Source organism: Oncorhynchus keta, unplaced genomic scaffold (assembly GCF_023373465.1).
Source record: "Oncorhynchus keta strain PuntledgeMale-10-30-2019 unplaced genomic scaffold, Oket_V2 Un_contig_3943_pilon_pilon, whole genome shotgun sequence".
NCBI classification, from domain to species: domain Eukaryota; kingdom Metazoa; phylum Chordata; class Actinopteri; order Salmoniformes; family Salmonidae; genus Oncorhynchus; species Oncorhynchus keta.
This window is the reverse complement of record NW_026287518.1, coordinates 52,889-64,794: the sequence shown is the minus strand read 5'-3', so window position 1 is coordinate 64,794 and position 11,906 is coordinate 52,889. Positions and strand designations below refer to the sequence as shown.

Below are 11,906 nucleotides of genomic sequence, written 5' to 3'. Positions count from 1 at the left end.
AGGAGTGACTGTGACACGGTTGAATCCTTTGTTGAAAAAACGCAAAGTAAGAATACTTTGGGTTCTCTCTAGTTCAATTCTTAGTTTGCAAAGTAGTAGTAGCAGCAGTAGTTGCATTCATTTTCTGCCAGATTGCTCGTTCACATTTTGCCCATTTATTCAGACTCGATCTTCATTCGACATGGATTGAGCCATAGGCCGCACATAAAGTTATGTATATGTCCTAGCTAACTCGCTTATTATCAAAGATTCGCCTGTTTTGCAGTAGTTACAGAATTGTTAAATGGATATGTGATACTGTAATGTAAACATCTTTATCACATATCTGGCGTACAAAACTAGTAGCTATTGTGGCAGTAGCTGATGAGCTAAGCGTCGCTATTGTATTTGCTAAAGTGGCTCCTATAAATTAAGCTAATGACTAGATCATCTGTTTTTCTTTTCCCAGCGGCGACGCGTGTGTACTCGTGTGTGCGTGTTGTGTGTCTTCGGGGCGTGTGTGGGATAAGAACGAGTGAAAGTATGTCGAAAAGAGCGAAGAAAAATGAGCAGGAGGCTGGAGATGGTGACCATGACAACGGCACAGGTGAGACAATTGATGTGTCCTGTTTTTTGCGATATGTATCTTACACTTACATTATGTCTGAAGCAGAACAGAATACAAAAAAATACTGTTACACCAGTCTCAATACCCCTCCTGTTTTCTCTTGTCACCTTACAGCTCCCGCTGCCAAGAAAGGAAAGAAGGTCAAGGAACCAGAGGCCCCCATTCTGTACAGTGACCCTCCTGATAAGATGAACAGCAAAGATGGTCGTGCTGCTAACATGAAGATCACCTCCTGGAATGTGGATGGGCTCAGAGCTTGGGTCAAGAAGAAGGGCCTTGATGTGAGTTTGGAACCACAGTCCAAAGCTGCATTACGACTTGGCATTGAGCTATAAATCAAATCAAATTGTATTTGTCACGTGCGCCGAATATCACAGGTACCTTACAGTTAAATCCTTACTTACAAGCCCTTACCAACAATGCAGTTTTAAAAGTATAAGAATAATAAAAATAACAAGTAGTTAAAGAGCAGCAGTAAAACAACAATAGCGAGACTATAGGGGTACTGGTACAGAGTCGATGTGCAGAGGCACCGGTTAGTTGAGATATAGTGCATAGAATTGTTAACTACACATGTGAAATAAGTCCACACACTACAGTTATGCAAATGCATGAGATTTAAACGTTGAGTGTCTGTGAACTTCTGTTAAATACTAATGTCTGGTTCATTCATCTGCACAGTGGCTGCACCTTTTTAACACTGATAAATGGCAGTGCAATGTGAAGGAGCTGATTGGTTATTTTCCCTCTCTCTTGCCCAGTGGGTGCGTGGCGAGGCCCCAGATGTGCTGTGCCCCTGCAGGAGGCAGTGCGCTGAAAGTCCCTTCCTGATGAAATCACCTCCATGCCCGGAAGTTCCCCCACAAGTACTGGGCTGGCTCCGATGAGAAGGAGGGCTATAGCGGGGTAGCTATGCTGTGCAAGACTGAGCCCCTCAAAGTTACCTATGGCATAGGTGAGTGAATGGCTGATCCTGTTAGGTGACCTAAACTGGGACATGCTTAACACTGACAGTCCTACAATCTAAGCCATTCTCCCTCAATCTCTCAAATCATCAAGGAACCCACCAGGTACAACCTAACTCTGTAAACAAGGGCACCCTCATAGACGTCATCCTGACCAACTGGCCCTCCAAATATACCTCCGCTGTCTTCAACCAGGATCTCAGCGATCACTGCCTCCATCGCCTGTATCCGCCGCAGACCGCAGTCAAGCAGCCACCCCTCATCACTGTCAAACGCTCCTAAAACACTTCTGGCAGGCAGGTGCCTCCTAATTGACCTGGCCCCGTGTATCCTGGAAGGACATTGACCTCATCCCGTCAGTTGAGGATGCCTGGTCATTCTTTAAAAGTAACTTCCTCACCATTTAGATAAGCATGCTCCGTTCAAAAAATGCAGAACCAAGAACAGATACAGCCCTTGGTTCACTCCAGACCTGACTGCCCTCGACCAGCACAAAACATCCTGTGGCGGACTGCAATAGCATCGAATAGCCCCGTGATATGCAACTGTTCAGGGAAGTCAGGAACCAATACACGCAGTCAGTCAGGAAAGCTAAGGCCAGCTTCTTCAGGCAGAAGTTTGCATCCTGTAACTCCAACTCCAAAAGTTCTGGGACACTGTGAAGTCTGGAGAACAAGAGCACCTCCTCCCAGCTGCCCTGCACTGAGGCTAGAAACACGGTCTCCACCGATAAATCCATGATTGTAAAACTTCAATAAGCACTTCTCAACGGCTGGCGCATGCCTTCCGCCTGGCTTCTCCAACCTCGGCCAACAGCTCCGCCCCCCCGTAGTTCCTCACCCAAGCCTCTCCAGGTTCTCCTTACCCCAGATCCAGATAGCAGATGTTCTGAAGAGCTGCAAAACCTGGACGTACAAATCAGCTGGGCAGCAAGTCTGGACCCGCTATTTCAGAAACTATCTGCCGCCATTGTCGCAGCCCCCTATTACCAGCCTGTTCAACCTCTCTTTCATATCGTCTGAGATCCCCAAGGATTTAGAGAAACACCGCAGTCATCCCCTCTTCAAGGGAGACACCCTGGACCCAAACTGCTATAGACCTATATCCATCCTGCCCTGCTATCTAAGGTCTTTAGAAAGCCAAGTCAACAAACAGGTCACTGACCATCTCGAATCCCACCGTACCTTCTCCGCTGTGCAATCTGGTTTCGAGCCGGTCAGGGTGCACCTCAGCCACACTCAAGGTACTAAATGATATCATAACCGCCATCGATAAAAAGACAGTACTGTGCAGCCGTCTTCATCGACCTCGCCAAGGCTTTACGACTCTGTCAATCACAAATTCTTATCGGCAGACTCAACAGCCTCGGTTTTTGGATGACTGCCTTGCCTGGTTCACCAATTACTTTGCAGACAGAGTTCAGTGTGTCAAATCAGAGGGCATGCTGTCGGTCCTCTGGCAGTCTCTATGGGGGGGTGCCACAGGGTTCAATTCTCGGGCCGACTCTTTTCTCTGTATATATCAATGATGTTTGCTCTTGCTGCGGGCGATTCCCCTGATCCACCTCTCGCAGGCGACACCATTCTATATACTTTTCGGCCCGTCATTGGACACTGTGCTATCCAACCTCCAAACGAGCTTCAATGCCATACAGCACTCCTTCCGTGGCCTCCAACTGCTCTTAAGCGAGTAAAACCAAATGCATGCTTTTCAACCGATCGCTGCCTGCACCCGCATGCCGGCTAGCATCACCACCCTGGATGGTTCCAACCTTGAATATGTGGACATCTATAAGTACCTAGGTGTCTGGCTAGACTACCCAAACTCTCCTTCCAGACTCACATCAAACATCTCAATCAAAAATCAAATCCAGAGTCGGCTTTCTATTCCATAACAAAGCCTCCTTCACTCACGCTGCCAAGCTTACCCTAGTAAAACTGACTATCCTACCGATCCTCGACTTCGACGTGTCATCTACAAAAATGGCTTCCAACACTCTATTCAGCAAACTGGATGCAGTCTACCACAGTGCCATCCGTTTTGTCACTAAAGCACCTTATACCACCCACCACTGCGACTTGTATGCTCTGATCGGCTGGCCCTCACTACATATTCGTCGCCAGACCCACTGGCTCAGGTCATCTACAAGTCCATGCTAGGTAAAGCTCCGCCTTATCTCAGTTCACTGGTCACGATGGCAACACCCATCGTAGCACGCTCCAGCAGGTGTATCTCACTGATCATCCCTAAAGCCAACACCTCATTTGGCCGCCTTTCGTTCAGTACTCTGCTGCCTGTGACTGGAGCAATTGCAAAAATCGCTGAAGTTGGAGACTTTTATCTCCCTCTCCAACTTCAAACATCAGCTATCCGAGCAGCTAACCGATCGCTGCAGCTGTACATAGTCTATAGGTAAATAGCTCACCCTTTTCACCTACCTCATTCCCATACTGTTTTTATACTGTTTTTATTTATTTACTTTTCTGCTCTTTTGCACACCAATATCTCTACCTGTACATGCCCATCTGATCATTTATCACTCCAGTGTTAATCTGCAAAATTGTATTATTCGCCTACCTCCTCATGCCTTTTGCACACATTGTATATAGACTGCCCATTTTTTCTACTGTGTTATTGACTTGCTAATTGTTTACTCCATGTGTAACTCTGTGTTGTCTGTTCACACTGCTATGCTTTATCTTGGCCAGGTCGCAGTTGCAAATGAGAACTTGTTCTCAACTAGCCTACCTGGTTAAATAAAGGTGAAATAAAAAAATAAAAAAAATACTCTAGTTGGCTGTGAGTGTCTTATCTTTACCTATTGACTGTTCTCTCCAGGTGTCCTAGTTAACCTGCCTATCCCCAATCTGTCTGCAGGTAAAGAGGAGCATGATAAGGAGGGCCGTGTTATCACTGCTGAGTTCCCCACCTTCTTCCTGGTCACCGCCTACGTGCCCAACTCTGGCCGAGGCCTGGTGCGCCTGGACTATCGCAAGACTTGGGACGTGGAGTTCAAGGCCTACCTGAGCGACCTGGACAAGCGGAAGCCCCTGGTGCTGTGTGGCGATCTGAACGTGGCCCATGAGGAGATCGACCTGAAGAACTCCAAAGGCAATAAAAAAAACGCAGGCTTCACAGCAGAGGAGCGTGAGGGCTTCAATCAGCTGCTGGCTGCAGGCTTCACCGACAGCTTCCGCGAGCTGTACCCCGAGCAGGCCAACGCGTACACCTTCTGGACCTACATGATGAACTCTCGCTCTAAGAACGTAGGCTGGCGTCTGGACTACTGTGCTGTCCTCTGCTCTACTGCCAGGTCTTTGTGATAGCAAGATCCGCAACCAAAGCTATGGGCAGTGACCACTGCCCCATCACTCTACACATGGTTGTGTAGATCAGTCTGGCCAAAGTGCTGGATCAATTGTTTCCCAGTTCACTAGTTTTGGCAGTGTGGCCATGCATTGTTTTCTCATGTTAAATGTGACCTAGGTGGCGGACCTCAGATGAAGTCATGGCATTCCCAACTACTGAAACTAATCTGTATGCCGGTGTGCACTCAACATGAGTGAAACATCAGAACCTGGAAACACGTTTCTACTGAAACTGGGATTCTCAAATGAGTTTACTTGAACCTCAAATCTTAAATTGTATAAACTACCGTAGTCACAATTGTCCTGTCACCCATTTGAAGTGACTATTCAACACTGTGCTTTACTTTCCCACCCACACAGTGCACTCCTAAGTGACATCTGGTAACAAACTGCATAATCCCTGCAAGTCCTCTGAGGCACTGTGTTCTTTAAACATGTGAAACTGATGTTGGTGCTAAATAACTGCTAGTCTGTCATTGAAACATTGCTCCTTTGAAGGGAATGTGAGTCCTATTTTGTTAATTAATATTATATATAATGGTAATGAAGTCATTACCATTGAGTGAATATTGATAAATTAAATCACGGTACAGATTTATTAGCATGCAAACATTCAGACCCGGATTGATGGCCAGTATTAAGATTGTCAAATGGTTCAACCTCTGCAGAGCTGATATGAGACCAATGTCAGTGGTATCTCACCCCGTACTGCCAATGTCAGTGGTATCTCACCCCTTATTGCCAATGTCAGTGGTATCTCACCCCGTACTGCCAATGTCAGTGGTATCTCACCCCTTATTGCCAATGTCAGTGGTATCTCACCCCTTATTGCCAATGTCAGTGGTATCTCACCCCTTATTGCCAATGTCAGTGGTATCTCACCCCTTTACTGCCAATGTCCGGAGCAAAGTTTCTAAGACATGCCTGTTTTGTAAAAAAAAAAAAATCCCAAACCATAGCTTGAGTTTATAGATGGTAAATGTACCCATGCATCTATTAAAGTTTAGTTTTAAGTATGCTTGAGTTTCCATTTTATTAGGTTTTAAGCTGAGGTTTTCATTACAAAAGACAGTAACAATTTGTGTATTGTTCATTGAAATCTCTTCATTAAACTCATTTGAGCTACAACTCTGAAAATACAATGTACTATACACATAAAATGCATTTTAGCAGACGGACACGAGGCACAATTCTTTTAGTACTTCTACATTGTGATAATCAACCAAAAACAACATTTTGTCCGGGATTAATTGCAGCCAGGGCTCTACAGATTAAATCCAGGCCAAAGTTGTCACGTGAGTGATTCAGCTCATAGAAGAGCTGTCTGTGCCTTGATGAGCAACAATGACAGTATTTCAGCTGAGGAAAGCCAGAAAGAATTCAAATGCATTTCATGAATCATTAGATTAGGAATTACCAGTAATATACTGAACAAAAATATAAATGTGTAATCATGTGCTGAAATAAAAAATCCCAGGTATGTTTCATACTCACAAAAAGCTTATTTCTCTCAATTTTAATGCACAAAAATGTTGACGTCCATGTTAGGGAGCATTTCTACCGTGCCAAAATAATCCATCCACCTGACAGGTGGGACATATCAAGAAGCTGATTAAACAGCATGATCATTATTTTACCAGGCAAGTCAGTTAAGACCAAATTCTTATTTTACAATGATAGCCAAATTCCCCTAACCCAGAAGACGCTGGCCCAATTGTCCGCCACCTTATGGGACTCCCGATCACGGCCGGTTGTGATACAGCCTGGGATCGAATCAGGGTCTGTAGTGACGCCTCTAGCACTGAGATGCAATGCCTTAGACCGCTGTGCCACTCGGGAGCCCAAGGATCTGATGGGACCATAAAAGGCCACTTTAAAATGTGCAGTTTTGTCACAACACAATGCCACAGATGAGGCGTCAAGTTGAGGAACGTGCAATTGGTATGCTGACTGCAGGAATGCCCACCAGAGCTGTTGGCAGAGCTGTTGGTGGTCTCACAACCGCAGACCACGCCAGCCCAGGACCTCCACATCCAGCTTCTTCACCTGCGGGATCATTTGAGACCAGCTACCCAGACAGCTAATGAAATGGAGGAGTATTTCTGTCTGTAATAAAGCCCTTTTGAGAGGATAAACTCATTCTGATTGGCTGGTCATGGCTCCCAGTGGGGTGGTCCTAAGCCCTCCCAGGCCCACCCATGGCTGCACCCCCTGACCAGTCATGTGAAATCCATAGATTAGTGCCTAATGAATTTATTTCAATTGAATGATTTCCTTATATGAACTGTAACTCACTAAAATCTTTGAATTTGTTGCATATTGAATTTATATTATTATTCAGTATTTATATTTTAACACTCCTGATGTCTACTGTCGACAGCTAACTCACTATTACATTCTGCAAATCATTTGACTGAAATCTGGACAGAGACACAATCATGCCTCAGTAAATCTTGGTGGCATGAGTCTGCTGGTGCATCTTCAGGTGATATGACTGTTTGAATCCTTTGCCACACTCTGAACACAGGTAGGGTTTCTCTCCTGTGTGGGTTCTCAGGTGTCTCTTTAGACGGTTGGCGCTGAGAAAGCTCTTGTCACAATGGGTGCAGGAGTAAGGCCGTACCCCTGTGTGGTAGCGCAGGTGAATGGTCAGGTAGCAGGACTGGGTGAACTGCTTCCCGCAGTGGGAGCACTGGAACGGCTTGTGGCCCGTGTGGAAGCGCTCATGCTTTAGAAGCTCCGCATGGGAGAAAAACCCTTTGCCACAATCGGAGCACAGGAACGGTCTCTCCCGAGTGGGTTAGCTCGTGCCTGGTCAGTGTGGCCTTGTACACAAAGGTCTTGTCGCACTGCGGCAGCTGAACACGTTCTCCCTGGTGTGGCAGCGTTCGTGTTTCTTCATGTTCCTCTCCCTCTTGAAGCTCTTCCCACAGAATGAGCACATGAAAGGCATTTCTTCGGAGTGGATCTTCATGTGACTTACCAGCCCTCCCTTGTAGAGGAAACCCTTTCCACACTGCTTGCACTGGTGTGGCCTCTCTTTCAGGTGGGTGCGCTGGTGTGCGGTCAGAGCAGCCTTGTAGGCAAAGTTCTTGCCACAGCTGCAGACATGCAACCTCTCCTCTTGGTGTGTGAGCAGGTGCCTGTTAAGGTACGTACTACTGCTGAATCCCAAGTCACACCTTGGGCATTTGTAAGAGAGCTCAGCCTCGGTGGCGTTCTCCGTGTGAGTCCGGAGGTGTCTGACCAGCGCAGACTTCCAGGAGAACCGACGGTCGCATTCCGAACACCGATACACACCGTTCTCCATGTGGTTCTTCTTGTGCTCTGTGTACGCTGACAAGGACTTGAAGTTCTGCCCACAGATCAGACAGTCATGCTTGCGCCCATCCTTGTGTGTCTGTCCGTGCCTCTCCAGTGACTGCTTGAAGGAGAAGCGGCGTCCGCACTGAGGGCACACGTATGGGCGCTCGCCAGTGTGGACGCGCCGATGGTATTTCAGTAAGGACTGAAACTTGTAGCTGCTGTTACAGTCTGGGCAATCATAGTGTCCCGCTTGGCCTGTTTGGTGCGGAGCAGACAGAGCATCTTCCTGCTCTTCCCCGAGTGGTTTGTCTCAATGTGCTGCTGGACGGACGCCTCGTCTGAGTTGACGAATGGACACCACCCTGAAGGACCAACAGAGTAGAAGTGAAAACCTGATGGAGTCAATAAGGGCAGGATACAAACAATTATTTAAGCAATGTATGTAGGTAACCACTCAACAGACCAAACAATTACACACTTATGCAAAACTAATAAGGTAATACATGCACCTGTATCTCCTTCCTTTGTTGAGACCACTGGTGAGCCATAGGAGTGTTCCTCACTGTTGAAGATAAACAGGTAGAGGGCAATTCCAAGGTAACAGAGTGACACAGACTCACATTTTTCACTTGTCAAACAAACACCAATGATTTCAAAGTTAAACAAACCATACAACTATGCACAAGGACAACATTGAACAATTTCCACAGAGAATTTTACAAGGATACATTTACTTGAAAAACAGTAGTTTGGTAACAGAATGACAGTTTGTGCTGTCTGTTAATAAACTTTGTTTTTTGTTTGACATACATTTTAAAGTAAAAACATCAGAGTCTCAATATCACTCTGTTACCGTGGAATTGCCCGCCTAGAGCATTAATGCCATGAGAAGACAGTTGAGTTACATCTTATTTTTCACTTAAAATACCAAACTTGTTATTTAACCTTAAAATGTCTGCATCGATCTACTTTACCTCTTAAAATGCAATGGTGTGAAACCCTGGGGGTTCATCAAGCTTCCATCTGTCCTCCTCTTTGGGGTGGCAACCTTTCCCTTGAGCTTCTGCAGGTTCACCATCTGCACCTTCAAGGTCGGTTTCGTTTTCCTACCACTGGTACGGACCTTGACAAGTGTTACAACCTTGTCCAGAAGTCCAGGCACCAACACTGCAGGCTCAGATGAAGTGGACTGACCAGCTCCTTCCTGTGGATTGTGACAGGATTTCCCTCCATCCTCCAACACCGGGTCTGTTTCAGGGGTTCAATAGCCACCTCTCCTACAATCTCTTTAATCCCTATATCCTCTTTCTCAGACTTCAGGCTTTTGTAAGTTCCTGCGTTTTGACCTCAGTGCCCTCTGTGTGAACCTTCAGGTGTCTCACCATGGCCGACGCCCAGTTGAACTTCCTGTGGCACTGTGAGCACTGGTAAGCGCCTTGCTCCATATGGCTCTTCTTGTGCTCTGTGCGGGCTGACAAGGACTGAAAGGTCTCCCCACAGATTAAACAGTCGTAAACGCGCCCATCCTTATGTGTCTGTTTGTGCCTGTCCAGAGACTGCCTGAAGGAGAAACACCGTCCGCACAGATGGCACACATACGGGCGCTCTCCTGTATGGATGACCTGATGGGCTATTAGTGCAGAGGCAAACTTGAAGCTCTTCTCACAGACTGAGCAGATGTGGGGCCCAGAGGATGTTTGGTGATGGGCGGATGCTGAGTCATTCTCAGCTTCTTCTAGATGCGAGTTGCTCTCCAAGTCCCCCTCTTCATGGTCCTCCATCACTTTCTCCTCTTCCTCCACATCTTCAGCGGGCATTTCTTTAGGCTCTTCTTCGTCCTCCATGGTCTGTGCTTCGTCATCGTTCCCATCCTCCACCTCCTGACCCAAACCTAATTCAACCTCTTCATAATCGGTCAGAGTTACAATTTCCACCTCGAAGTCATCCACAAACTCCTCCAAGGGTTCTGACTGGTTGTCACAGGTGGTCTGCTCAGTGCTGATCATGGTTCTACTGTGTGGCGGGATGGAGAGAGAGGACAGGATGCAGTCGCCCATGGCGCAGGGGGTACTGTTCAAAGAGAGGATGCTACAATTAGTCAATCCATTTGGATGAATGCCATGTTCAGTTTTAAAACTGCACGGATACATTTGCTACGTGTCACCCACCATGTTGCTCCAAATGTCCAAGACGTTTATGGTGCTGGAGAAGACTCTTCAGATCTGCTGGATGAGATATAACATGGGCACAATCATCCAAGACTGAGGGGGCAGTACCGAGCCATGCCATTGTCTGGGGGACAGATAAAATAATAGATATGTATCTACTGAATATTCCACTTCACATGGTTCCTTGCACAGTTTAATTAATCTGGTACAGCACAATGATTATTAAACAGTAGGTGTGAATAGAAGGTATTCTTTCCCTCACCTGTGCGAGGTCAGGGGTCGGTAGCAGTTGAACCAATCTGGACAGGAACTCCCACAGTAGAGTTTGCAGCTCGATGTCATATTGTGGTCCATACTCCACTGGGAATATCTCCTGAGGGACACAGATGAGGAAGAAAACCCCTCCACATGATTTAATATACAGGTAAATGCAATGCAAAACACTTTACTTCATTGACCTGTAAATCCAATGCAAGAGGACATGTGTTCTGTGAAGTCTCACTGTGAAAAAATGCTCTCTCTCATCAGGGTCTTTAAGCAGGGTCTGGACCAGCTCCAGAAAATGAGTCTCTGACGACTCCACCTCTGTGTCACTTACCTGTAGGATACATCAAATAAGGACACATTTGTCCAACATACAGTGTATCTATAGCAGTGCATTTCACTCCAGTCTACTCCTCCAGGAAGAAGGTATTCATTAACGATCAACTTACATCATTACTGAAGTGGGTAAGTGGTTGAATCATGTACAGCTGGGTTAAGATGACCTGAGGTTCTACAGGATGCTCACTGCGACACAACTCCAGAATGTGCTGCAATAACACATACCCCATGCACCGTTATTCATTAGTTATATAGTTATAGTACGTCAGACTGTTACCATGGTCACCCCATGGCTTTTCAGTCTGAAAAAGTCGCCCTAAAAAATATGCAGTAGTCTCCACAAGCCAGCATGTTGAATAAAATGACATTTACACTCAATTTACCGGTTGTCCGTGCTGTTGTCCTTTTGGCAGTAGAAAATAAAGATCATATTTCCACGGTTTGTATTTTCTATCTCCTGAAGCATTGCACATGATGCACAATATGCAAACAATAGCCGAACGTAACCAAACGTTGTCGACTGAAGCATGTCCCCTTCGCAATCAGCTGGAAGCGCATGTGATATACTACAAATGAAAAGTTGTCAACGTTTGGTCACGCTTGGCCAGTGTTTAGATATTGTGCACGTGTTTACGTCCCATGCATCAGTATTGAAAACGTCTACGGAGAACTGAAAGTCGGGCTAATAACACTTCCCTGTGGATATTTGGTCACCGATGACCTCCGACATAAGGATAAAAATCAGCAGACAACAGGTAAAGTTTGTCTAAATGAAGTTTATTCAACATTCTGACTTGTAAAAGGACTGTTTTGAAATGAGTGTGCCTACACGAAACTACATCTTCCACTCTCGGATTCTAAAAGGACTGTTTTGAAATGAGTGTGCCTA

The 11,906-nt window shown here is 46.1% G+C and overlaps 2 protein-coding genes across 2 annotated transcripts; one reads left to right on the top strand and one right to left on the bottom strand.

Annotated features, from left to right (window-relative positions):
- Nucleotides 1-27: 27 nt before the first annotated feature.
- Nucleotides 28-5,958, top strand: LOC118374000 (DNA-(apurinic or apyrimidinic site) endonuclease). The gene is given in 9 exon segments (XM_035760339.2): nt 28-46; nt 449-586; nt 722-888; nt 1,369-1,420; nt 1,423-1,457; nt 1,460-1,562; nt 4,450-4,858; nt 4,860-4,911; nt 4,913-5,958. Coding segments are annotated over 8 exon segments (933 nt in total). The 5' UTR covers nt 28-46; nt 449-522; the 3' UTR covers nt 4,964-5,958.
- A 1,425-nt stretch (nt 5,959-7,383) lies between these two features.
- On the bottom strand, nt 7,384-9,503 carry LOC127924318 (zinc finger protein 345-like). Its single transcript, XM_052508922.1, has 4 exons — nt 9,221-9,503; nt 8,756-8,808; nt 7,791-8,638; nt 7,384-7,697 (listed from the first exon to the last, which is right to left on the bottom strand). Exons 3-4 carry the CDS (start codon nt 8,248-8,250, stop codon nt 7,384-7,386), a joined length of 774 nt encoding a protein of 257 aa, XP_052364882.1. The 5' UTR covers nt 8,251-8,638; nt 8,756-8,808; nt 9,221-9,503.
- Between the last annotated feature and the right edge of the window lie 2,403 nt (nt 9,504-11,906).

What these genes read in the sequence shown, in the direction of transcription:
- LOC127924318 (XM_052508922.1), bottom strand. Translation starts at nt 8,250, where the DNA reads ATGGAGAACGGTGTGTATCGGTGTTCGGAATGCGACCGTCGGTTCTCC. An exon ending in GAACGTGTTCAGCTGCCGCA is followed by an intron (nt 7,698 to 7,790) that starts GTGCGACAAGAC and finishes ATTGTGGCAAAG; the next exon opens with GGTTTTTCTCCCATGCGGAG.